Raw genomic sequence first — 27,567 nt, 5'->3', positions numbered from 1 at the left:
TTTCACAAAGTTGATTCTTCCAGTCCAAGAACATAGTATATCTCTCCATCTGTTTGTATCATCTTTAATTTCTTTCATCAGTGTCTTATGAGTTTCTGCATACAGGTCTTTTGTTCCCTTAGGTAGGTTTATTCCTAGGTATTTTATTCTTTTTGTTGCAGTGGTCAATGGGAGTGTTTCCTTAATTTCTCTGTCGGATTTTTCATCATTAGAGTATAGGAATGCAAGAGATTTCTGTGCATTAATTTTGTATCCTGCAACTTTACCAAATTCATTGATTAGCTCTAGTAGTTTTCTGGTAGCATCTTTAGGATTCTTTATGTATGGTATCATGTCATCTGCAAACAGTGACAGTTTTACTTCTTCTTTTCCGATTTGGATTCCTTTTATTTCTTTTTCTTCTCTGATTGCCATGGCTAAAACTTACAAAACTATGTTGAATAATAGTGGTGAGAGTGGGCAACCTTGTTCATGATCTGAGGGGAAATGGTTTCAGTTTTTCACCATTGAGAATGATGTTGGCTGTGGGTTTTTCATATTATGTTGAGGTAGGTTCCCTCTATGCCAACTTTCTGAGAGAGTTTTTATCATAAATGGGTGTTGAAGTTTGTCAAAAGCTTTTTCTGCATCTGTTGAGATTATCATATGGTTTTTCTCCTTCAGTTTGTTAATATGGTGTATCACATTGATTGATTTGCGTATATTCAAGAATCCTTGCATTCCTGGGATAAACCCCACTTCGTCATGGTGTATGATCCTTTTAATGTGCTGTTGGATTCTGTTTACTAGTATTTTGTTGAGGATTTTTGCATCTATGTTTATCAGAGATATTGGCCTATAGTTTTCTTTTTTTGTGACATCTTTGTTTCGTTTCGGTATCGAGGTGATGGTGGCCTCGTAGAATGCGTTAGGGAGTGTTCCTCCTTCTGCTATATTTTGGAAGAGTTTGAGAAGGATAGGTGTTAGCTCTTCTCTAAATGTTTGATAGTATTTGTGAAGCCATCTGGTCCTGGGCTTTTGTTTGTTGGAAGAATTTTAATCACAGTTTCAATTTCAGTGCTTGTGATTGGTCTATTTATATTTTCTGTTTCTTCCTGGTTCAGTCTGGGAAGATTGTGCTTTTCTAAGAATTTGTCCATTTCTGCCAGGTTGTCCATTTTGTTGGCATATAGTTGCTTGTAGTAATCTCTCATGATCCTTTATATTTCTGCAGTGTCAGTTGTTACTTCACCTTTTTCATTTCTAATTCTGTTGATTTGAGTCTTCTCCCTTTTTTTCTTGTTGAGTCTGACTAATGATTTATCAATTTTGTTTATCTTCTCAAAATACCAGCTTTTAGTTTTATTGATCTTGCTATTGTTTCTTTCATATCTTTTTCTATTTCTGATCTGATCTCTATGATTTCTTTCCTTCTGCTAACTTTGGGGTTTTTTTGTTCTTCTTTCTCTAATTTCTTTAGGTGTAAGGTTAGGTTGTTTATTTGAGATGTTTCTTGTTTCTTGACGTGGATTGTATTGCTATAAACTTACCTCTTAGAACTGCTTTTGCTACATCCCATAGGTTTTATGTTATCATATTTTCATTGTCATTTGTTTGTAGGTATTTTTTGATTTCCTCTTTGATTTCTTCAGTGAGCTCTTGGTTATTTAGTAGTGTATTGTTTAGCCCTCATGTGTTTGTATTTTTTACAGTTTTTATCATAGTGAGATGTACTTTTAATTTAAGGCCTGATTTCTCTGTGGGTAGCTTTGCAGATATTTAAATGATCTTTTTACCCTGCATGGGTAGAATGCAGTGGAACCCTACAGGTTAGTAGTATGCATATATTTTTTAGAGGCAAGTTGGGCAAGTTCTTATAGCCAAGAGATGAAGACCTTGTGAGAAATCTTGTTAGGTCAAAACCGACTTGCCTTCTTCTAAAATGAAATGAGGATTATCTTATTATGGGATCTTCCCTAAATGGAGCCTTCCCCCTACTTTCTCTTGTATACAGTGGCAGAGAGAATGGGGAGATTTGATTTTATCTCCTATTAACTGAGAAAGCAAAATCAGTGGGATTTGATGACTGACTGGGAGTGAGGAAAAGGAAACTGTCACTTGGCTAGCTTTACAGGTAATATCTTAGAGGAAGTGCTGGTTTGAGGAGAGGAGGAAATGAGTTCCAGTTTGGACTCCCCTAGTTCAGAGGGCCTTTGGGACATCCACATGGAGGTTTCTATAGGCATTTGGCGATAAAGATTTGGAACACTGTAGAAAAGATTGAGCTGGAATAAAGTCATTCTTATGAATATGAGTTGAAGATGTGAGGGTGGAGATGGTCTTCCAGAAAGAATATGGAGAAAGAAAAGATAAGCACTATTCATTTGTTCATTTAACAAATATTGAGACTTCTATTTTGGGATTACAGCAATGAACAAAACAGATAAAAATCCATGAGCAAAGATTAAACTCTATGGGATAGTAAAATGTTAGAGGGGTGGACAGAAGAAGAGACAAGAGCAACACCAGATGAACTTGGCACCCCCGTAAGTTGAGAAGTGAGAACTTCAAGAAGGGGGTTAGCAGTACCAAGTGCTAGAAACAACATCATAAAATAAGGAAGTGGCCCCTGGATTTAGCAACAAGGAGGTCATTATGTAACCTTGACAAGTACTATGTAATAGTGGGAGTGGAAAACCAGATTGTGGTGCGTAAGAGGGCTTAATGGGAGATTAAGAATTAGAGGCAGCCCGTGTGGACTCATCTACCAAAAAAACCTGGTTGTGTAGAGAAAGAGACTGGAAGTAGAAAGGGGGTAGGATCCAGGGCATTTGCCCCATAAATGACATAATTTATATTTAAATGAATCAGTAAAGAAGTTCAACATATAGAATTTTTCTTTAAAACCAATTCATGTGGAAATCAATACTATAAATCAAGAAATAGCTGATAGAAATTTGGAAACACAAAAATTGACAACTTCCCTGCTGTCATAGAGCCTGCATTCTGGTGAAAAGCAGCACATAACAGGATGGATTTTCCTATGTACCAACAAAAGAATGCTACTTAAAAAGTGTTTAAGTAGCATATCCAAATGATCATATCACTTTAATGTCTTTGGTAACTTAAACACAGACTAATTTGGACTGGTTTCATCGTGTAGGAAATGAATGGGGGGGTAATACCTCCTCCCAGTTTAAAATGAGTAATTTTCAATATGAATATTGGTATTACTGATTCCTTAAAATGATAAGAACTTTTAGATTTTTGTCATTTTTTTAACTCATCTGAGTCTCACTGTCTTAAGATGTCCCCAAGTTGGTCCTGTCTCCCCTACATAGGGTCAGAGACCAGGCAAGGGTTTTTATATTGTTTATTCCTCATCACTTAAAAACCCAAACAATATCCAATACTATCTGCACAGTTTTTAACCCTGTACTTCAACATGGTAACCTTCAGTTATTCAAATGGTTATGCATCAGAGTACATACCTGATGTACAATGGTGTACCAGGAAGCAAACAAGGAGGACAGGTCTGCAGTTCTTTATTTGTAATTCTGATTTGATGTTCAGAATTTTGTTCAGATTATAGAGAAGAAATACAGTGCAGATATATTTATTAAGTAGTTCCCCTTTGGGGATCCAGGGCAACATCCTGTAATCAAATACATGTAATATTTCCACAGTGCATCAAGTGAAGAATCACATTAAGTCTCAAGTTAGTGCATGTCAAATTTTGCTGCCAAATGAGTTTGGCACAAGCTAAAGAAAAATCTGAATTTCAAGGCTTTTCAGATTTCAGAATTGCAGATAAGGGATTGTCACCCTGGTGACTTTTCCTAAAAAGTTTTGGCCCTTTTATTTTCTTGAAATTGTGAACCTGTGCTGAATTCAAATTACAGTATCATTTTTTTCTTATGTGGCATATCATGGGGCAAATTTCTCACTAATATGTATATATCCAAAAATACAGCAAGAAAAACTAAGGAATCACTTTTCTTAAACAGTGGAGTTTTCCTTCAGTACAAATAGGGAAAAGCCATATCAATTTTGTCATTAATGCTTAAGAACTGTGGCCAGGGAACTCCCTGGTGGTCCAGTGGTTAGGACTCTGCACTTTCACAGTGGAGGGCGTGGGTTCATTCCCTGGTCGGGAAACTAATATCCCACAAGCCATGCTGTGCGGCCAAAAAAAAAAAAAAAAAAAAAAAAAAAAACCAAAGAACTGTGACCCATCTGTTACTCCTATCTGTTCCCTGAACAGGAAAATCACTATTTGGAAGGGTCAGGAGCTTGGGTCCTATTAGTAGATTTTCCCGAGGATACCATCGCCTTTTTTTTATTAAGAACAGATTTAAACTAGCTTTTATTTTGAATACTATTTAATATTCTATTTTCTCCACTGGGCAACTAAAGTTTGTTTTTAACTCTGTTATAATGTTTGGAGTTTGCCACACCTGCTGTTACTATTTAGAATGCAGAAGAGCAAACTAAAGGAAATCCACTTCTTTGACTTTTTTTTTTTATTTAATTTATTTTTGGCTGCAGTAGGTCTTCCTTACTGCGCGCAGGCTTTCTCTAGTTGTGGCGAGTGGGGGCTACTCTTTGTTGTGGTGCATGGGCTTCTCATTGCAGTGGCTTCTCTTGTTGTGGGACACGGGCTCTAGGTGCACAGGCTTCAGTAGTTGTGGCTCACGGGCTCTAGAGCGCAGGCTTAGTAGTTGTGGCACACGGGCTTAGTTGCTACGAGGCATGTGGGATCTTCCTGGACCAGGGCTCAAACCCGTGTCCCCTGCACTGGCAGGCAGATTCTTAACCACTGCACCACCAGGGAAGTCCTTCTTTGACTTCTTTTAACAATTTTAGGACAGTATGCTTCCACAAGTTCCTCCAACATAGGTTGAGGACACCTAAGGGACAATGGTAGTTGTGTTATACTGAAATGATTGAGAAAGCATTGCATTTCAGCCATTACTTGAATATTTTCTCATTTTCTGAATATTTGAGATAACTGTGGAATTTATAATTTCAGAGTTTCCAGTTAACAGTCTAAAGCATTTCTTACAAATCTTATTGAATATTTTGCTCTCTGATGCTTGCTGAAGCTACATCTCATTATAAAATATCCTTCTTGCTCAGGAGAGCAGGTGTGGTTTTGCTGAGTTGCTTACTTGTGACAAGGAGAGAGAAATTTAATAATTCATCATAAAATCCACACAGTGATGCTAAGAAGAGCAGTGAGAGCTATAAACTCTAGATAAATTGCTCTCATTGCAGGAATTTCCAATTAGTCTAAGTATCAAGCATGCACATGTTGAACTCTCATTATTTCCCTACAGGCATATTCTATATAAATGTGGATGATGATAGTACTTCATGCATTTTTTGTTAGAACTGGGTAGCAGTCTGCAGTATTGTCAATTTCACACTTACCTTTTGGGAGGTAGAAATGTAACAGGTTGTACTTGATTGCCAGAAAAATGTTTGATGATGATGGTTAAACGGAAGAAAGGTGAAAGATGACACTGATCAGAAAAGTCATTAAATTTAAATGGATGAGATAATTTGAAATAAAAGGCATTAAAAATTGCCCTGTGTCTGTGTGTAGGTAGGTTGAGAAGAGAAACCAGGTTTAAGACCCAAGAGGGATAGTCAAGGAAAATACTAGGTCTTGCACAATAGAGTCAGGTGATTTATTTTTTCATATTGTACCTACCTGGTCACAGTGAATTCTAGGTATGCAAATTAAACAAGGGAATCCTTAAAATTATTCATGTTTAAAAAGAAGTAGTGCCTCATTATATTAACATCAAAACCTTTACTATCTGGAACTTTAGAAGAATGGATCAGTTTAGAAAAGAAAAATTTTCTGGATAATAGAGATCATATCTGTTTACATTTTATAATTTACCAATTTGGCGTCAATTTATTAATGTTGGCATTTTCATTGGGATGCAATATCAGATGGTTTTAGCATCAGATAAACTTTTTTGAATTTTAATGCTGTTTACTAGCTGTGATTTACTGTACACATTGCTTCAACTCTGTACCTCAATTCTCTCACTGAAAAATAAGACTTAAAAAATCACGAAAGCAGGGTAATCATGAAGGTTGAATTAAGAATATATAAATGAAGTGCCTGGCATAGTGTCTTTGTGGCTATAATAATGTATTATTATTTGTTATTGTTGTTATTGTTATCTTACTCTAAATTACATGTTTCTGACTTCTAACACAGGAAATGTAATTAGTTCATCTCTGGATATCTCAGAAACATCATTGTAATGTGCTATAGAATCTGTTAGTGTGGATGGCAAATTAGTTTGTTGGGGGCTACTGTATACATTGGCATTTCTTCCATTGGCTGGTTTTGAACGGTGTTGGGCCGCCTGCGTACACCATTGCACTATTCCTATCAGCTTTGGGACACTGATCATCGTATTATTTTAAATATTTATTTATTTATTTATTTGGCTGCACCGGGTCTTAGTTGCAGCACGCGGGATCTTCATTGCGACATGCGAGATCTTTTTTCAGTTGCGGCATGCGGGCTCTTAGTTGTGGCATGTGGGCTCTTAGTTGTGGCATGTGGGATCTAGTTCCCCAACCAGGGATTGAACCCAGGCCCTCTGCATTGGGAACATGGAGTCTTAACCGCTGGACCACCAGGGCAGTCCCATCATCGTATTATTTTAAAATGACTTGTCTCATTGGAGAACTGTAATATAGTTGAGGAAAATGCTGTTTTAAAGTTTGTATATTATTGGCACTAAAGCTTAAACTATCTCCTTTATTATCAATTTGGGCACACTATATAGGTAACAGCTGATTTTGAAATGAGTCTTATTTTGGGTACATGCTAAGATAAGTTCTCTTGGGTAGAAAATATGTATCTAAGGATTTAAGTAATTCTGAGAGTCCAGATCCCACCCTTTTCTCATTCTTCTACTCAGAAAACCATGATGTGAATATAAAAATTGTCAGCAAGTTCACAGTCTTAGTGGACTAGAAAGTGTTTTCTTCCATTATTTTGTCTCCCATGAAGAGAAAAGACCTTCAGTCCATCTCCTTTTTTAGAAGAAAGGCTCCATAGAGGAGTTAGTGCTGAATTCAAGTTAGCATGAGTCCTGCTATATAAAGAAATCCCATTTTAGAGTAGGGCAAATTGTTCAACTTTGGATCTAAGCAAGGTCTACATATTACATATGTTAAGTCTGTTAGGCCTCTTTTATTCTTTAACAGCTGTGCCATTCATTTCTTTTTTTGTCCCCCATGCTATTGAATTGTTGGAGAAAGTGCTTCAGTTGTCTTGTATGTTAAAGCCCATCAATGAAAAATCCCCAGTAACGTACCTAGTAGTCATCAGATGGTCTTGGCAGGAATTTGTAGACTAGAGAAAATTTGTGAACTAAAGAGTTGCTGGAACAGTAAGTGGTCGTATCTTTAGAACGCGCGAGTCCATGCGGACACCATTTTGTGTGGGTTAGATGGGTCTGGACTAACCAGAAATAAGAATTTGACCCTAAATAATCCATGTTGTATATCATGACTTAGATTGGTTTAATTTTTCTCTTTTGCAAATGAGTGGAAATCCATTTTACAAATTGTGGTTTCTGTTGTCAATTGTCAGTTGTCAATTCTTGGCTGTCATCAAGGCAGTTTTTTTGTTTTGTTTTTTTCATTTTATTAATACCCCTTCTGGTTACTCAATCTAAGCTGAAGGATAGACTATTATCTTCTGGAGATGTAATCAATCCCTATCTGCACTGTTATTCAGTGGGTCATGATTGTATATCAAGTTTGTGATGGTAGTAGTATCTCTAGTTCCAGGTTTTTCTTGTTGTTTATGTAAAATGATCATTTGGCATCATAGTAGCTGCAGAGCAGCATTTAAGACTCTGGAGATCACACATTGATGATTGCAACATAGACAAACTCTAAGATGAGCATTATTATATTATCCCTTATTTTCCATAATCTGAATCTGCCATGGAAAATAACCAAACAACTCTTCCCGTTAATTTGGATATGAGTTTTTTTTTTTTTAACTTTGCCAGTATCTGAAGAATTAATTAGTATCCTATCTGGAGATTGTCAAAAAACAAGGATCTTGGGAGTACCATGACTGAAAGGCCCCAGTGTCTGCTAATCATTTAGAATTGTGTTGTTCAGTATGGTAACCAGTAGCCACATGTGGCTATTCATGTTTAAATATAAACTTAATTAAAATTAAATAAAATTAATTTTCTCAGTCCCACTAGGTACATTTGAAGTGCTCAGTAGCCACACGTGACTATTGTATTGGTATGGTGGCTACTGACAGGGCAGAATATGAACCTTTCCATCAGTGCAGAAACTTCTGTTATACAGTGCTGATTTAGAAGTGTTAGCCAGCAGAGAGGGAAAAAAATAACCAAGAGGATCAAGGACAAAAATATGCAAAGAAGTGCATGACAGTCACTGCTGTCTAGCATCAGGGGAAGGAGGCCCTTGTTCTGTCTTCAGTGTTTTCTCCTTCAGGATCAGAAAAGTCCTGGAAATCAGTCACAGGTGATGATGGCAGCAGTATCCATCAGCATATTCCCTGAAAAGAGTAAAGAGTACTAGGTAGAGGCTTTTACTTGGATTCTTTTGAGGTTCCTTCTGGACGATTCAATTCCTGAGGCTCATTCATAGAGGAGTGAATGTAAGGAATGAGCAAAAACTATTAATTTATATAACAACATTATTAGAGGAGAGTGGAATCCTTTATTGAGGTATAATACAGTATCATCCTGGGAGTAAGAACAAATTATGGATAGTAAGGACATTGAGAGTTCTCTAGACTTTTAATTTTTACATAAAGTATGTTCCAGATCTCACCAATTAATAAGCATATTTAAGCCTACAGGCAAAATAAAATTTATAGAATTTATTTCAGTCTATGTATATGAATTTTTTTTAACTTGAGAAGTTCATTGAAACATTTATTGTTATCAGATACATATCTCATATACATAGGAAGACTGAACTCAATGCAGGTTTTTTTCCTCTTCTTTTCCTCTCTCAATTTTTCATGTTTTGTTTTCATTTTAAGGATAATAAAAGTGTTTTATGAACATATTTAATCATCTGGATGACTGCATTTCAGTGCTTAAATTTGTGTTTGTGATCATGTTATAGTAGATAGTGTTACTTTAATTATCATGGCTGAATTTTTTTTTTTTTTTTTTTTTAGGGCTGCATTAGGTCTTCGTTGCTGTGCGCCGGCTTTCTCTAGTTGTGGCGAAGCTTTCTCTAGTTGTGGCGAGCGGGGGCTACTCTTTGTTGCGGTGCACAGGCTTCTCATTGCGGTGGCTTCTCTTGTTGCGGAGCACGGGCTCTAGGCATGCAGGCTCAGTAGTTGCAGCACGTGGGCTCAGTAGTTGTGGCACACGGGCTTAGTTGCTCTGAGGCATATGGGATCTTCCCAGAACAGGGGTCTAACGCATGTCCCCTGCGTTGGCAGGCAGATTCTTAACCACTGTGCCACCAGGGAAGTCCCATGACTGATATCTTAAGCTCCAGAAAACCTGCGCTGTGGATGTCAGTGCATTATGAGTGAGAATTTTCTCCCTATAAATTGTGCCCAGAATTTCTCAGATTTAAAAAGCACTGATACTGATTTTTTTTTACATGCATGTATGTGCTTCTTACCAGTGAGTTAAGGATTAATATTTGGAATTTATGTTTCCCTTTCCAAATGATTTATGACTAAGTTCGTCATTATAAAGTAGGTAAGCTGTGGAGTCTCTGTATTTTACCTTAAGTGGCTCATGGTTTAAGACAAATTGAGAACCAGTTTCTCATCCAGAATTGGAAAGCTGAGCAGTCTTGAGGAAGAGTTGAATGTTGGAATTACCTTGGGGATGCTTTCATAAAACCAGCGTACCTAGGTATGCCCCCCACCCCCACATACGTATCTTCTGCTGTGGTAAGTCAGGTGGGCCCCAGTAGATGTACACGTAATTTTCTGATCATGCAAGTTTTCTTACTTCAAATTATTTTTAACATAGTGACTTAGGGATCTGGTTTTACAATATTAAGTAATGATCTGAAACTGGTGTGTGTGAAAAAAGCCCAACCAGTCACTTTGCTTTATTAGTAGCTTAGTGCTTTGCTTATCATTATAGATTTACTTTTTATAAGCAGAACATAAGCTCCATGTGGGCAGGGGATTTTGTTATGGTTGTTCATTGCTGTCTACCCAGTTCCTAGAAAAATGCCTGACAAAATAATACAAGTGTAATAAATATTTGTTGTTGTTGAGCAAGTATATGTATAAATAATACTAGGTGATAAGGATATGCTAGACTATAACAATTGTGCTAGTAGAAGTAAAAAACAAAAATACCATTGCCTTTGAGCAAAAGTTAGTTGAGTAAAATTTTGAGTTTTATAGCTCTATACATTTATAGCCATAAAAACAGGATCTTTGAAAAGAATCATGTGATTTGTGTGTGGCACATACACATTGTGTAAGTCATCTTGAGGCAACTGGGACATAAAATCCATCCAAGACAAGGTGCCTTCAGGGTTGTATCACCTGAGGTGAGGGAGGAGTAGCTTCTGTTTTTTAATTAAAAATGTTTGTGCATTAATATTTGATATAATTAATAGAGTTAGATTTAGGTTTGCCATCTTATTTTATTTCATTTTGTCCCCTTTGTTTTTTGTTCTTCTGTTCCTTCTCTCCTACCTTTATAAGTTAAATATTTTTTTTAATTCCATTTTAATTTGTCTGTAGAGTTTTTAGCTATATTTATTTATGTTATTTTTTTGGTCATTGCTCTAGAGAACACACTATATAGCCTTAACTTTTCACAGGCCTCTTAGAGTTCATACTGTTCTGCTTCAGAAAAAAATGCAGAAACCTTGCCTCATGTAGGTCCATTTTAGTCCATATATATCCCATCTGCATACACTATGCCCTCTCAAGACATTGTAGTTTTTGCTTTAAAACAAACCTGTGTATTTTAGATAAAGGAAAAAGTTGTCATTTATATTTCTCGAGAAAGTTACCATTTCCAGTGTTATTCATTCCTTTTTGAAAGTCCAGACTTCCATCTCCTATCATTTCCAATAAGCCTGAGGAGCTTCCTTTAGCATTTCTTATAGTGCAGGTCTGCTGGTGATACATTCTCTTGGTTTCTCTTCGTTGTTTTTGTTTGCTTTGTTCAATCAGTAAATGTTTTTATTTCATCTTCATTCTTAAGATTATTTTTGCTGGAATTCTAGGTTAATTCAGTTTCTTACTCTTTCAGCACTTTAAAAATTATTCTGCTGTCTTCTGGTCGCCTTAGTTCCTGATAAGAAGTCATCAGTAATTTGAATTATTTCCTTTTACATAATGTGTTGTTGTTTTCCTCTTGCTGCTTTCAGGATTTTCTCTTTATCTTTGATTTTCAGCAACATTGTTTCACACATATATCAAACAGGCCAAAAATAAATAAATAACAACTTCATAGATGGGAAAAAAGGAAAAAAAAGAAACCTTTTATCTTTGGCCTTTTTAACCGTCTCATACAAACCAACTTCTTACAGTACAGCTAAGTACATACACAAAAAGGTTACTGGAATGCTCGGAATAAGATTTTTTGTTGTGGTGGTTTTTGTTTTTTTTACAAGGTTTTTTTTCTCCTTTGAGATTATAATGAACATGATCACACCACAAGTAAAGTCAGAAGTAGGACAGAGAATGCTCTGAAGGCTGGTTTGGTCATCTGAGATCATTAAAAATGGCTGACCCCCTAACAATATGTACAAAAATATAAAATGTAAATAAAAAATACAAATTTTCCTTTTTAAGTACTTTAAGAAAAAAGTCAGGGCCTTGGAAGTTTTGGTTCTTTTTTCTCCCCTGTTGCAAATTTGCATTGTGCTTAACTACTGACTACTATATATGACTATGTGTATAAGTGTGGTTTTCTTTATGTGTATCCTGCCGGGGATTCTCCAAGCTTTGTGAATCTGTAAATTTGTGCCTTTCACCAAATTTGGAGGAATTTTGGCTGTAATTTCCTGAAATATTTTTTCTATCCCATTTTTTCTCTCTTTCCTTCTTGGACTTTAATTACATATGCACTAGGCCTTTTGATAATTGTCCCACATGTCCCTGATACTGTTCATTAAATTTCTTTATCTGTTCTTTAGATTGGATAATTTCTAATGATCTTACATCAAGCTTACTGGCTTTCCTTTGTCTCCATTTTGAATTTTTTGCTTCATATATTTTTTAGTTCTAGGATTTCAGTTTGGTTCATTTTTTGTTTTGGGTTTTTGGGTTTTTTTTTCTTCCTGAAATTTTCTATATTTTTATTCCTTGCAAGCATGTTTTCCTTTGCACTTTTGAGTATGCTTTAAAAACCTCGTATACTAGTTTCAGCATTTGGGTTGGTGTCTCAGTGTTGGTTTCTTTTGATTGTCTTTTTTCTTAAGATTGGGCCACAGTTTTCTGATAAGTTGAGTTATTTTTTAATTGTATCCTGGACATTTTACTATTATGTTAAGGCTTTCGATTCTGGTGCATTCCTCTGAGGAATAGTGACCCTTCAGGCAATTAATTTGATTAGGCTTAAATTGCAAATTCTGTCTCTTACGCAGTTGTTCACATCTCAGTTCAGTCCTGTGATCCTGAGTAGGACACTATTTAGTACATGTATTGGTTCAGCGGTGGTCAGAGATTTGGGAGAGTATATCTAGCCCGTGGGGCTTCCTTTCTTTGGCTCTCTCCACTTTGGGAGCCGCTGAGCAATGATGTGCTTTAGATTGCAGTTATATTTTATAGATTGACAAATTAATCTGGTGTATATTATTTTTACTAACCTAGATAGCATGCTAACCATTGTAATGGAAATTTTTCTTGACTTAGTGATTTGTGTACATCCCCATCTGCATTAAATGATAGCAACTCTGTATCACTTTATAGTATCTAGATTATTTGTGTTTGTGGTCCAGTGAAAAGAATACTTAATTGGGTGTCCTTAAGCTAGGTCTCTAGTCCACCACTAGCTTGTTTTATAGCTTAGGACATTATTATAGCTTAGGACATTGAAATGATTTATCTGACCGTCAGTGTTCTTATCCTTAAAAAGAAGGAATTGGACCAGATAATCTGTAACATCCTTTCTCACATTCAAATTAGAAATTTTCTTAATTGTATTCGGTTATTTTGGTACTGAGCACAGTTTTTTCTCTATATTCTTTACTTCTTTTAATTTTTAAATTTTTTTATGTTTCATTTTACTTTTCTGATTTAGTTACCTTATACCATACCATAAACTATAAACTATTTAGATATGCAATTCCAGTAAAATACTTGAATGGCAGTTGTGTGCGAACATAACTATCAGTTCAGCATTTTTCAAAATTACTAAATTTTACTTAATAGATGGCTACTGAAAGACATTTTATTTAGCATCTAACATTGATGACTAGGTTTACTGTGACCAAATATTAGTTCTCATATGTGCACGTATCTGAGGCCCTGTGCCTTTAATAGATCATTATTAAGACTTGATTATTCTGGTTTAGCACCTTATATTTCCATGTGGTGTATATTTCTGAATGATCATTACTACAAGAACACTGGCTATTTCATTCTTAGTTTAAATCGAAACACTGTATGTTTTGTATTAGAATACTTTACGGTGTTTAATAAGCCTTTGTTATTATTGCTCTTTTCTGAGTCTTTTCTACTAATACATGTTTTTTATACATTGTTATATGGAACTATTTAAAGAGTTTTTGAACTTACATTTAATTATTGATTATATCTTTGCCTATTAAGAAAAATAAGGTAGTCAAATGTCCATTGTGTGGAAATAATATGTTGTTATTTTACACACATTTTATAAGTGTTAACAAAGGTTTCTTTGGCATATTTTATAGGTGTCATTTGCAGACAGTAAAACTAAACTGTCAAGGAATTCATACCGTTCGGTACTTGTTATTTGGACCAGCTTAAGGAGTCTTTGACATATCAGGTCAACTGGCAACAGAAAATGAAAAGTAGCGTGGCACAAATAAAGGTAAGTGTTTGAAACTTATAATAAAGAACATAAACTTGTAGTCAATTATCTACCCTTAAACCAAAATGCATTTATATAATTAGGGCATTAGAACCAGACAGTAGAATTGCATCATACGCACATTTAACTTAACACAATTTCAAATGTAGATACTTGGCCAGATGTGCAGGTGGGCAGTTGAGAGAACATACAGGGTGTGTGTGTGTGTTAATCAAGAAAGTGCATGTGAGTGAACACATGCAAAAGAAAAATAAACAGCGAGAAATTCCACCATTCTTCTCAAAGGCTCAGATCCTCTCTTGATATTCTGAGACCTCATCTCTAAGGTTCAGGAGGCTTTAGCTGAGGATCCCTTATTTTTCTATTGAGCCTTCCTGTAGCTTCCTTTGCCAGCTGGAAGCAAGCTCCCTAACTCTTCCAGCCCCTCCTCCCTCTGGCTCTTGAAGACTTGTTCCCTGAGCCTAATGGATGCTCAGAGCCGCTGAACATAGGCTGTCTGCTCCACTCACCTGCGTGAGCATGAAATGGAAGATGAGTATCTTCTTCCTTAGTTGGTCACAGTTCCTACATGTCTGTCTACAAGTGAACCTCTTGTTGCATATTGCATATGCATAAATGAGCTCCTTATTCTGTGTTGTACTTTAGACATTATACATTCATTTATTCAGCAGATATTCACTGAATTCTTACTATGTCCCAGTACTTTGGGTAAAATGGTGAATAAAACAAGAATCCTTGGTCTTGCGGAGTTTGCATTCTAGTGGGGGAGAAAGAAAAATCATAAACTTAATACGTAAGTGAATTATATAGCATATTAGGGTGTTAAATGCTAGACTTGCGCTATGGAGAAAAGAAGTAGGGTAAGGTTGATGAGTAGCATTGGAATGATGTAATTTTTCATAGGGAGGGCCCAGTGAAAATGGGCCTTTTTGAGCACACACTTGAAGGAGATGAGGGAGTGAGCCACATAGATGTCTGGGAGAAGAGTGTGCCAAGCAGAGGGAACAACAGAGGCAAAGGTGAAGAGTCTAGTGTGGCTGGAGCAGGTTCTGAGAAAAGTAGAATAGTAGAGGAGGTCAGAGCAGTCACAGGAACCAGTAACTCCATCTGCTTCAGAACTGTTCCTCTGCCTGTGAGCGGACTTGGCAGGCGAGCAAGCCACTCTACTTCCTTTTCTTTTCAGCTGCACAGATCTGCTAGCCAATCTGTGTAGTCCACAGATCTGTTGATACAAGCAGGCACATCACTTCCTGGGTCTTGGAGTCAGTAAAGGGAAAGGTGGATTTTTATTTGATTGTAAAGACCGGCACTTGTCCCTTGCCCTCCTCCACCACCTCTGCACCCCTAAACCTACTTTAAAGAGTGTGAGTAGATGGGAGCTCCTTAACAGCAGGCACCAGGTACCAGGCCTGGGATGTGGTTAAATGCTTAATAAACTGAATTGATATGCTTACAGGCCAAGGCAGGCTCTGCTGCCATCTCTTTGAACTTCTTTTGAGTGTGAGAAGACACTCTCCAGCCTCCCTCCTAGGTAGACATCCAGGCTGTGCTTGCATCACTCCTTTGGCAGGGGGTTCACTGTCCCTGAAGCTGTCCCCATCTGTCAGTAGATACTTTCATATAGTGTTCTGAAATTTGCCTCTTTGGGACTTGTACTGATTGGTCCAATGACAGTTAATTAAACAATTAATTGTGGGCCGAGTAGGTGGCAGACTCTGTGTTAGGAGCTGGGGACATAAGGAGAAAGGAGACCTTGTGGGGAACTGGCTCTTGACTGAGCCGTGTTAGGTAAGAGCACAGAGATTTAGACTCTGTACCATTTACACAAAAGGAGAAGTGTTTGGTCTTTCTCAGAATCCTTGTCCTGCTTCTCTTAGACTGTGCTTCTCCACGTTTCCCTCTTGTGGTCCTCTGGGGCATTCCCCCAGCTTAGGAAGGGATGTCCTCAATCAGCAAGCCCTTCACACTTAGTGGCTCAGCCCTCCAGCCAGTTCTCAGTTTAGTTTGTCTCCTTCTCTCCATCTTGTTGGCTATAAGCAGGTCCACTAGCTGGTTTGGGCCCAATCTTACCTCAGGTGAAGCTCAGATCCTCTCTTGATATTCTGAGACCTCATCTCTAAGGTTCAGGAGGCTTTAGCTGAGGATCCCTTATTTTTCTATTGAGCCTTCCCGTAGCTTCCTTCGCCAGCTGGAAGCAAGCTCCCTAACTCTTCCAGCCTCTCCTCCCTCTGGCTCTTGAAGACTTGTTCCCTGAGCCTAATGGATGCTCAGAGCCTCTGAACACAGGCTGTCTGCTCCACTCACCTCCCCATATTGCTCTCTACATCGTCAGAGACTACAGGTGACTGCACTGTGTACCATATTTGCTTTGCCGAATGAACGAACAATTTAGAGAATTTTTAAAGGTAATTTCAACAATATGTTACTTTCAACTACTGCTCTTAGAATCTAAACTCTATGATAAGGGAAATAGGGAAATTAGGTTATTATTATTTGGATCACACTTCGAAATTGTTTTGCACTTAGTAAAACCTACTGAAGCCCATTTTAGGTTCCCCTTTACTCACTGTCACCCTCAGTCTCTGTACCACAGTGCTTGTTCCTACTCAAGATCTCCTGTTAGCACTGACTAGTGTGCCAGTCATTTGTTAACTTGATCATATTTACAAAATCCTGATTCACGATCTCGGTATTTTTGGTTTCTCCCTCTTACCCACAACAGATATTGTGTAGACGTGTTAAAAATCATTAGCACAGAATGAGGCCTGCTCCCTAATGTAGTCAAAATAATTGTCATACCTTGTAAAAGAAAAAGTAGACAGTGCAACTTTATTGTTCTTTCTCCCCTCCCTTCCCTCCTTCCCCTTCTCCCCCTTCTCTGTCTCTCTCATATATACTCTGATGTGTTTAATTGTAGAAATCTTTATAACCATCTCTCTCCCATAAGATCTCAAGTTCCTTGAAGGTTTTTCCTATCTTTTGTATCCCCCAGAGTGTCTAGACAGGAAGGGCTGTGTCTTATAATAAATAAGTAAATATTGTGTTTAGCGTTACCATGAATTGAATGAATCTTGTGCTCTATATTTGGTTTAGAATCTAGATGTCAAGTGTTATGAAAACCTATATCATATATATTGAACAGTTCTATTTAATTTAATGCTGCCCAGTGAAATAATTTTTAAAAGTTATACACATTGGAAACAGGATTTTAAGATGTTTGCATTCAGTGTGAAATACAGCCAGACTGGCTTCTCTAAATTATAAATTTGATTACATGTTTATTCACCAACATGCATTAGTCTAATTAGTGTATGCTATTCAAAAAATTCAATACTTAAGAAGATTGTATTGGCAATTTACTTGTGACAATGTTATACTCACACTGCTGGTAATTAGATAGTCATAACATAAGAGGAAGTTGGAGCTTGTTTATGTTTCTTTGCAGTATAATTTTCAATTTTTAAATGTATTTTTTTGCCATTAAGGAGGGAAGCATGTAAGTATGTGGAACAAGTTAGTCATTATTTGAATTATTTTTTCTTAGATTTCAAGATAAAGATACTTTGAAAACATACTGTTTTTCCTTTCTTACAGTTCAGTTAATTAAAATTACTTTAATTCTTAAAAATAAGCTTGTCAATATGAATGTTTTTATACCAGTGGTTTAAAAAATTTACCTATTTATAGAGATAAATATTTTGGCTTCTTAACTATATTTGGACTTTTAAATTAGGATATGTTCTTAAACTGGATGGCTCATATCTCTGTCTCAGTGTGACATATCTTCAATCTCATGTTACATTGAAGTTACTTATTTGTATGTCTGTTGTTTTTCAAAGGATTTGGCTTAGGAGCTATATTTTACAAGTCATATTTTTTAAATCCTTACAGCCTACCATATTACCATACATGCCATGTCAGACATTCAAATATTGTTTGCTGAAAACAAAAATGAATTTTCATAAATACATTGGAGTCAGTTTCTTCTAGCTATTTATTTTATCCAGAGTTAGTAACCTGGACTAATGTTGTGGTTTCTGTAAGCTAATGGAGATAAGAAAGTAAGTTCAGTGTTATAAAAGACTTGGGCATAACTACAGAAGTGAGCTCTTGCTAGAAAATCTCTGGCCCTTGGTCATGTTTTTCACCAAAGGAAAGCTTTGGTCTTGGTTTTCACCAGGAAAGGCCTTTATAAAAATGATGTTCTAGAGGCTTCCCTGGTGGCGCAGTGGTTAAGAATCCACCTGCCAATGCAGGGGACACGGGTTCAAGCCCTGGTCCGCAAAGATCCCACGTGCCATGGAGCAACTAAGCCCGTGTGCCACAACTACTGAGCCTGCATTCTAGAGCCTGTGAGTCACAGCTACTGAAGCCCGCGCACCTAGAGCCTGTGCTCCGCAACAAGAGAAGCCACCACAGTGAGAAGCCTGCGCACCGCAACAGAGTAGCCCCCTCTCGCCGCAACTAGAGAAAAGCGCCATGCATAGCAACGAAGACCCAACGCAGCCAAAAATAAATAAAATAAATTAATAAAAAAAAATTATGTTCTGTAAATTTATATATTATTACATAGGAATAAAATATTAACTAAGTGGCATCAAAAATTAGAGAATTTTCTTCTACCTTGAGTTTTTTTGTTAAAAACAGTATTTGATCTATAGTGAAAACCACAAACATTTACCTTGGATGACCTGAAAATTTTGTTTTATCTTCTATACTATTTAGGTAATACAAATTATTCTTATGGTTAAAAAAATATTTTGAAATAATTTTTTAAAGCACTTCCAACTTTCCAAGATACATTTGTCATTGTCTGTATGTTTTTTAACAGAATTTTTAAATGCCCCCTTCCCCTCTTTTGTTCCTTTGAAAGCATTCTTCTAGTCATGACAGAAGGGAAAACTATAATTCATATCAGAGGACCTCCTCTCCAGAAGACAGGTAAACAGTTTTATGTGTTCCAAATACCATTTAAATTTTTTATAATGAGTTTAAGAAATTATCTAGCTCTTAGATTTATAATTTTAGGGTAAGCAACTTCTTTTTGATGGTTTTACAGGCAATATTATTGAGTGAGCTTGAGAACAGATCATCCTTGAATGGCTGTTCTAGGAATTTCTAGTAAATAATTCTAGATTTTATGAAATTTTTTAGGTGAAAGGGAATAATTTTAATATCTCAGATACTAAATAGAATGAAAGTTTATAAAATGGAAAGGTGAGTTGAAATCACATTATTTTGAAGTGCTTTTACTGTTAATACTATCCTTTATATTTACATAGCTCTTTATATAAGTTTTCAAAATGTTTTTATATATATCTTACCATAATTATGTTAAGATCAAAGATCCAGAAATATTACCATTAATGTTCATCATGCATTCATAGTAGGACTTTAGTTATTTCACTTAGTAAGCTATAACCATTAAAAATAACTTGTGAAAGGAAAAGCATCCTCTAACCTTTGTTTCATTTGTCTAATTTCTTATTCCCTATGTACTTTGTTCATATTCCACTCTGCTGTCTCTAAAAACCTTTGCTTTATGGGCATCACGTTAATCACTGTGGTATGCATCTATGATCACCTCCTCCCTATATATATATTTTTAAATCTCTCTACAGACATACACACATGTACGTGTGTGTGTATAAACTAATTGTAGATATGTATATAAAACATGGATTATGTTACTGTGTCTATTTATCGTGTGTGTATGTATTTAACTTCTCTTAAGGTTCTCTGATTTTATTACTTCTAAGATTCAAATAGCAGATTTATACTGTCTATCCCTGTTTGCTAATAATTTCAATCCATTCTCACAGATATCTAATAATATAATTTCAAGAATAGCAGCTGATAAAAATAGTGTTTTGGAGTAGAGTTAAACTGGTCTTTATGGAGGCCAACCAATGACACTAATGTCATTTGTTCAGTACTTTGGTAAAATGAGCCGACTCAGCAAAAGGAATCATTTGGAGGATAGCCTTTTTCATGTTAAACTATATATGATATGCAGATATATATCTTTTACTAAGGACAGTACGAATCAGGGTGTCAAGTTTGGTTAAGTGAATTCCAGGAGTTGTTTTGTTGCACACCAGCTGAAAGCTTTTATAATCATGACTAAATGAATAGGTGTCATCAAAATAAGCTGTTTGTTAAAATCCACTTGATAAGACTTTGTTCAGTCATAGAGTTATGTTGCCATTACCAATATATGACTTTCCTAAGTATAACATCATTATTTTCAACTTAAAACTTTGGTTTTCTTCTTTTATGTGTTAGATACACGGAACAAGAAAGATCCCCTCGGGATAGAGATTACTTTGATTACAGCAGGTCAGACTACGAGCATTCAAGAAGAGGACGTTCTTATGATGATAGCATGGAGTCACGGTTAGTATTGGATATTTTAACTATAGAAACATATATTTGTTTAAATTTTCTTTATGCTTAATAATAATCGCAGCTAGTATTAAATGGATGTTTTTAGGAGCTAAGCTTTCTAACAAGGACTTAATGTGAATTAACTCCTAATTGCAGTAAATATATGTCTCTTATAGATGAAGAAAATGAGACTTAGAGAAGTTAAGTCATTTGTTTGTGTTTTAGAAGTGTATCAGTGGCAAGTCCTGGTCTGTCTGACTAGAACCCAAGCTTTTATTCATTATACTGTACTACATGAGGAATTGGCTTATGTGAGTTTTTGAGATTGTTTACTGAATGAAAGCCATTTATATTATATGACATAGAGTGATCTTAATTTACTTTCCTACATAATGGCAGAGGGACATTGAGAATGAAGTTACCAGTCTGCAGTTTTTATCTAAGTGTAAATTATTCTTACTTGAGTCTTGAAGAACTTGATTTCCCACCTTATTAGTCATCCAGTTTCAAAAACTTGCCTACCATGTTTTATTGTTCACCTAGTTCTATATCCTTTTTGATGTCTCTCTCACATTATCCACTCCATGACTACTGAGACTATAACCCACTAGAATTTTGATCAGATTTCTCCGCAGTTTGGAGTAGAGAAATAATATCTCCAGTTTGGACATATTAAACACGTTATTTGATATCTGCAGCCAAAATTTCCTTCTCACTACTTACTTTCTAATATGTAACCAATCCTTAAATGTCAGATTAACCTCAAAAGCCAGGTTCTTCTGCTGTTACCCTAATGACACCTTAATAAGAGCAGCTACTACCACCATAATTGGTGAGCTAGGCATTCCTATACCTTCTCAAATACTGTCAAAACTCTTACACACTAGGTACTGTATCTCACAATTTAACATGTAAGGGATTGGGGTCTGAACTGATTAACTAACCTGAGGTTGCCATTACCCATCTAGTAGATGATGAAACTGAGATTTGAGCTCAATTCTGGCTCCAAAACCCATGTTTATTTCCATATGCCCTAACTGTATTACTTCACTCTAACTCTGTGTTTGGTCCAGTGTATGTATATAAAGTCTCACTTGTTCCACACAGTCACACTGTGAAGAAAGCAGGTTGTGTATTATGCAGAATATAAAGGCTGTAGTACAAAAACACTTGAAGAGAAATACTTCTGTTTAGACTCAGAAGAATATTACTTCTGCACTCTAAAGGAACAAACACTATAATCATGTAAGGACATGATTTTACCAGCCAGTGAGAGTCTTACCTGGCGTTTCTCAGAAGAATCATAACCAGTGTCAGTAAATCCCTTCTGTTGCTATTCTCTTGGAACATTTTACATCTACAGTAAGAAGCAACTCAATTACAAATCTCTGGCTAGATTTCAGAGGACCTGCCTTTGACTAATTGGGGTTTCTGTTTGGAACCACTTTTTTCCCCCACTGTTCATGTTGTCTTAGTAGGTACAGACTCTGTCTTCATGGGGCAGTCACTCAGGTCTCTTTATACTTCGGTTTTAAAGAGTTCCTCCACAGCTGCCTGGGTAGGTGACTGCTTCTGTCTCTCCATTTATTAAGACATATTATCTCAAATATACCCTCTAGATTTAGCTAAAATCTATTGAGTGGTTTCCTGGTAATACAGTGATAATATGAAACTTGTTTTTATTTATTGTATTCATATAACTCATGGTTGCACAAAGCATGAGCAGAATAATCTGACTTTCCAGGCAGTATAAGTAAAAAACAGCCAAGTGGACAAACTCTTCTCTGGGGAAAGATAGCAAAAAGCAAGGCAAAGCATTATTTCTTGCTCATTCTTGATAGTTTGGGAACATTAAATACCCTAATCATTTTAAAAGTGCTAACTTAAAAAGGGATAGTCACCTGCATTAATAGGGAAAAGTTATTGTGCTAGAAAATGGTTTATTTTTTCACATTGTCTCAACCAGAAGCTTCTGATGTTTTGAGATTTATAATAAATTACGAGTTCTATCAAGAAACAATTTCAAATGTTACAGTTTATTATAACATTCTTACTCCTAAATTGCCATTATTGGAGATGAACTCTGGTTTCTCCTTTATACAACTTATCATGTACATCACAGGCCAATTTGTCATCTTAAAATACTATTTTCACATCACTCTTCCACTCAGAAACTAATATTAAAGATTCCTCATCAGTTCCAGGATAAACAACCTAAAGTCTTTGCTTGTCTTTTAAGATTTCATAGACTGACTTGAACTTATCTTTCCAACTACTGTTATATATGATTCGTTATTGTTTCTACTTATTCTGGCCCAAATACCCTTGCTCAGCTTTTCAGTAGTTATTCTGTCTTCTACTAGTTGCAGAATGCCATCCTCCATTCCCCCTCCCACCTTCCTACCTTGCCCCCAATGTAAATCCTGTTAAGCCTTGATGACCTAGTTTGTTACATTTTCTCTGTGAGGCACTTCCTTCACCACTTTTCCTTGTCTGAATTTGTGGCCCCCAAATAGTCTCACTCATTTGGTATGCAGTTCATTTAAGAATGTAATTTGTATTGTCTTTTCTCCATTAAAAAAATATATTACAGAAGTAGAGACCGAGAAAAACGCAGAGAAAGAGATGTGGATCGGAAAAGGTCCCGGAAATCTCCATCTCCTGGGAGAAGAAGCCCAGAACCATTGGTAAACCAGAGTTCCTCTGCTCAGGATGAACCTACTGCAAAGAAGAAGAAAGAGGAGGTGGATCCTCTTCTTACTCGCACTGGTGGAGCATATATTCCTCCTGCAAAGCTCAGGATGATGCAAGAACAGATTACAGATAAAAACAGGCATGTCAATATCACTAAGTATACAAGGAAGTGATACCCTCATTTTAAAAAATCATCTGTGCTCTAATTAACCTTGGCTGCTGAGAATTTGCATGAGTCCACAATGATAGAGACTTCAAATTAGACTTCTTTTCTTCCTACCTTCAGAAGCTCCACTGGAGCTCTGCTTACTATTTTCCCTGACATTAGCTCATAAGCTCTTTACTTTTTGCATGAATGAATGGAAAAGTTTGAGGAAAGATCGCTTATCTTTTTTTTCTTTCCTGGTTTCAAGCTATTCCTTTTGTAGTTGCATGCATGCCTATTAGTAATGTCCATTCTTCGTCGATAATCAAGAGTAATATTGATATTTCAGAACTAAAATGGATCTTTCCAGTTGTACCAAACCAGGAGTTGGCAGACTTTTCCATAAAAGGCCAGATAATATCAATAAGTATTTTAGGCTTTGTGTATAAGGCCAGATAGTAAATATTTTAGGCTTTGTGCATTATTCTGTCTGTTATAGCTACTCCCCTTCACCATTGTAGTGAATACAGTCATAGATAAAATATGTAAACAATTGAGAATGGCTTTGTTCCAATAAAGCTTTATTTGCAAAAAACAGGCTGTAGGCTAAATTTGGCTCATGGGTGTAGTTTGCCAACCCCTGTACTAAACTCTGAAACAGTTGACAGTTTTCTCTTTTCCCTCCTTTTCTTAGACCATAACATCTTAGACTATAGTTTTTTGCTACACTAAGGCAAACAATCAAAATTCATATATGACCATTCACCCTTTAAGTACCTTTTCTTCCCTTTGCAAAATAATTGGGATGAAGAGGAACTATGTAGGAAAGTGCAGCTGAGTTTTTCAAGGTCTTTTTCTCTAGTGGAATGAGATAACCAGGAAAACTGTGGTCCAAGATTGAAGTGATCACGCAATTGCCAGGTAGTCAGGAAAAAGATTGGGATAGAAGATAGCTATGCTTTAAGAAAAACAGATTCCAGGTGAGTCAAGAAAATCTTCCCACATCTTTCTTGGGTATTTTCTTGGCAACTTGAAAGTACTTGAGAACCTTATATAAATGAAATCTAAATTTGTTGTAAGAATTAGCTTGAAGTAGAAATGTCATTTATATAAAGTATAAATATTTGAAATAAAGTTTAAAAAATTTATGAGCTAGAAGGGAGACATTTAAATGACATTAAATTTAAAACTAATAAGTAACTTTTTCTCTATGTGTCATATTCTGGCACTTGGTAGTGATGCCTGGAGTGGTATGTTGAGAAGGGATTAGGAAATGCTTTCTGTGGTTTGTGGGAGCTTCATGATCATGTCAGAATTCTGCTCTTACTGGAGGCAGTAGTGACGGCATTAGTGAGAAGTGCAAATCCAGTCCAAATCCAGTCCAAAGCAATCCTAATTGTAAAAGACCGGGTACATTGTTGTTAATCCCCAAGTCTGGCTTCCTTATAAAGGGGGCAGAGAAGAGTCCACAGTATATGCAATTTTAAACAGATTCTTGGAAGATAATTTTATATACAGTTGAACTCTGCTTATAGGCTATAAAAGGGACAGAAGTAGAAGTGTAGTCTTTGCTTTCAGTAGATACTAAATCAGGTTAAGTGTAGGTTTCCTAATTGAGAAATACAAGTGTACTTGATTATCATCTGTTGACCAAAGTTTAATAGGAGAGTTTGTGATTATGTATCAGCAATATCTTATTGATCAGGCTAATTGTTAAGCCACAGATCTTATTACTCTAGACAGCAGCATACTAAACGGTTGGGGTTAGGAGGCCAGAGGAGTCTTCCACCTTGGATGCAGGCAGTAAAGGAGTCTGTAATCTATAGAGAATTCAGCAACAGTAATGAAATTAACTGCAAGTCAGTCTGCTTTTTATCTTCAGTGTCTGCTGAGGACAATGTCAGTGATAAAATACTCTTCCTCACCACCTCTCCTTGGTATACCTGGTATACCACTCCAGAACAGGGATTCTTTCTTTTTTCTCTTTTTTTTTCTTTTTTTCCATTGAAGTATGGTTGATTAAATATAAATTGTGTTAGTTTAAGGTATACAGCAAAGTGATTCAGTTATATATTCTTTTTCAGATTCTTCTCCATTATATATTACAAATTAGTGAATATAGTTCCCTGTGCTATACAGTAAATCCTTGTTATCTATTTAATATACAGTAGTATGTATCTGTTAATCCCATAATCCTAATTTATCTGTTTCCCGCCTTCCCCTTGGTAAACATAAGTGTGTTTTCTATGTCTGTGATTCTGTTTCTGTTTTGTAGATACGTTTATTTGCATTATTTTTTAGATTCCACATATAAGTGATATCATAATATTATGATACTATGATAATAATATCTTATTTGTCCTTCTCAGTCTGACTTACTTCACTTAGTATAATAATCTCTAGGTCCATCCATGTTGCTGCAAATGGCAATGTTTCATTCTTTTTTATGGCTGAGTAATATTCCATGGTATAGATATACTACATCTTTTTTTATACATTCATCTGTGGATGGACACTTAGGTTGCTTCCATGTCTTGACTATTGTAAATAGTGCTGCTATGAACATTGGGGTGCATGTATCTTTTCGAATTAGAGTTTTCATCTTTTCTGTATATATGTCCAGGAGTGGGATTGCTGGATCATGTGGTAACTCCGTTTTTAGTTTTTTAAGGAACTTCCATACTGTTCTCCATAGTGGCTGTACCAGTTTACATTCCCATCAGCATGTAGGAGGGTTCAGAACAGGGATTCTTAACCTACAAACTTTCAAGAGGTCCATGGATAGAATTCAGACAGTCCATGAATGTGAATGGGAAGAAAGTTGCATCTTTTAAAATTGATCTAATTTAGCATTTCTTTCTATCAGGAATGTAGGCAACAGACCATGATATTAATAGACTATTTGTTGCAAATACCTCAGAATACTGTTTATGCTACTTGCAAATTAAAGAAGTTATCATGCCTACCACCACTTCTTGTTATTAATGTGTTAAGAAGCACATAGAATACTATATCAAACTTCTGTTCTTTTCATGCTTTGAAAACTCTTTCAATATGATTGGTATCCTTTGTAATCCTATGTATTTATATATATTATTCTAAGAAGTTCATTCCCTTCACCAGACTGCCAGAGAAGTATAAGGAAAAAGAAAAGTTAAGACTTTCTTCAGTTGAAATCATATTCCACAGAGAAATAATTATAAAAACCATAGAATTTTAGAGCTTTGAAAGACCTTAGATATTACCAAGTTCATTGTAAAGAAACCCAGTTAGACTAAATAATTTACCTAAGCTCTAAGTTAAAAAACAGTGTAGCCATCTAAGATTCAGCTGATAAACCTGTGGGTACTGCCTAAATATAGAGATGTTCTTTAAGATACTTTGAACAGTCTTGCAGCCCCATGATTTCGTATGACTCTCCCTTTTTCTGTAATTAATACTGTTTCTTTATGGTTTACAACACTTAATTTTGTTTTCTTGTCAAGCTTTTGAGAAGGGACATAATAATAATTTATTTTTCATGGCTTATATTTAGGTATTTCATATTGTAATTTAAAATAAGAAATAGTTGCTTTTATTTTAAAACATTTCCTTTGAAGACAAGTTTAAGTAAATTGTTATAATGTAAAATAAGCATGTACTGAATCTAACTAATAAATATTATAAACTACAGTATTCATGGACATAAGAACAAAATGTTATCCTTACATATCCTTGTATTACTTTATTATGTTATTAAAAGGAATTAGTCTGTACCTGAGTATCACATGTACAGAGAGCAAAATATTGTTTAGGATATAATCTGTGTATCTACATGGTCATATATTTTACTGCACTTTGGGGTCACTTTGTGAAAATGTTGAAAGTAAAGGAACACTAAGTATTTTTTATGTTATTATAATCTCTTGGTATTGTAATTGTTGAGTAAGTTTTCCTCTTTATTAAAATCAATTCTTTTTAGCTTAGCATACCAGAGGATGAGCTGGGAAGCCCTAAAGAAGTCCATCAATGGTCTGATCAACAAAGTCAACATTTCCAATATTGGTATTATTATTCAAGAACTTCTTCAAGAAAATATAGTTAGAGGAAGGTAAGCATCAGCTATTTTATTTGTAGTATTTCATAGCACTTTTTCAAAGGAACATAATATCTACATGAATAATAATCATTGATTTATTATGCTACTTCATTTCAAAGGAAGTTTCAAGGAATATTTAAAATGCAGTTGCTGTAAAAATGTAAGCTACTAACAGATAACATACTCCACTGTTAGAGATTATGTGGAATTTTTACTTTTTAAGAAGCTTTGATGTC

General features: G+C 35.8%; 1 protein-coding gene across 1 annotated transcript in view; it reads left to right on the top strand.

Annotated features, from left to right (window-relative positions):
• The window catches only part of LOC309963456 (pre-mRNA-splicing factor CWC22 homolog), a gene marked incomplete at its 3' end in the record, with an annotated part of 55,127 nt that overhangs the window by 6,659 nt on the left and 20,901 nt on the right, over window positions 1-27,567 (top strand). The window contains exons 2-6 of the mRNA XM_082841844.1: window positions 13,888-14,027; window positions 18,901-18,968; window positions 20,313-20,423; window positions 23,008-23,247; window positions 27,215-27,343. Of these exons, the coding sequence (XP_082697970.1) occupies window positions 14,001-14,027; window positions 18,901-18,968; window positions 20,313-20,423; window positions 23,008-23,247; window positions 27,215-27,343 (575 nt within the window). The 5' untranslated portion in view covers window positions 13,888-14,000. The remainder of the gene's footprint in view (window positions 1-13,887; window positions 14,028-18,900; window positions 18,969-20,312; window positions 20,424-23,007; window positions 23,248-27,214; window positions 27,344-27,567) is intronic.

Source organism: Leucopleurus acutus, assembly GCF_964270905.1.
Source record: "Leucopleurus acutus genome assembly, chromosome: 6".
Classification (NCBI taxonomy): Eukaryota; Metazoa; Chordata; class Mammalia; order Artiodactyla; family Delphinidae; genus Leucopleurus; species Leucopleurus acutus.
This window is presented reverse-complemented; position numbering and strand designations above follow the sequence as displayed.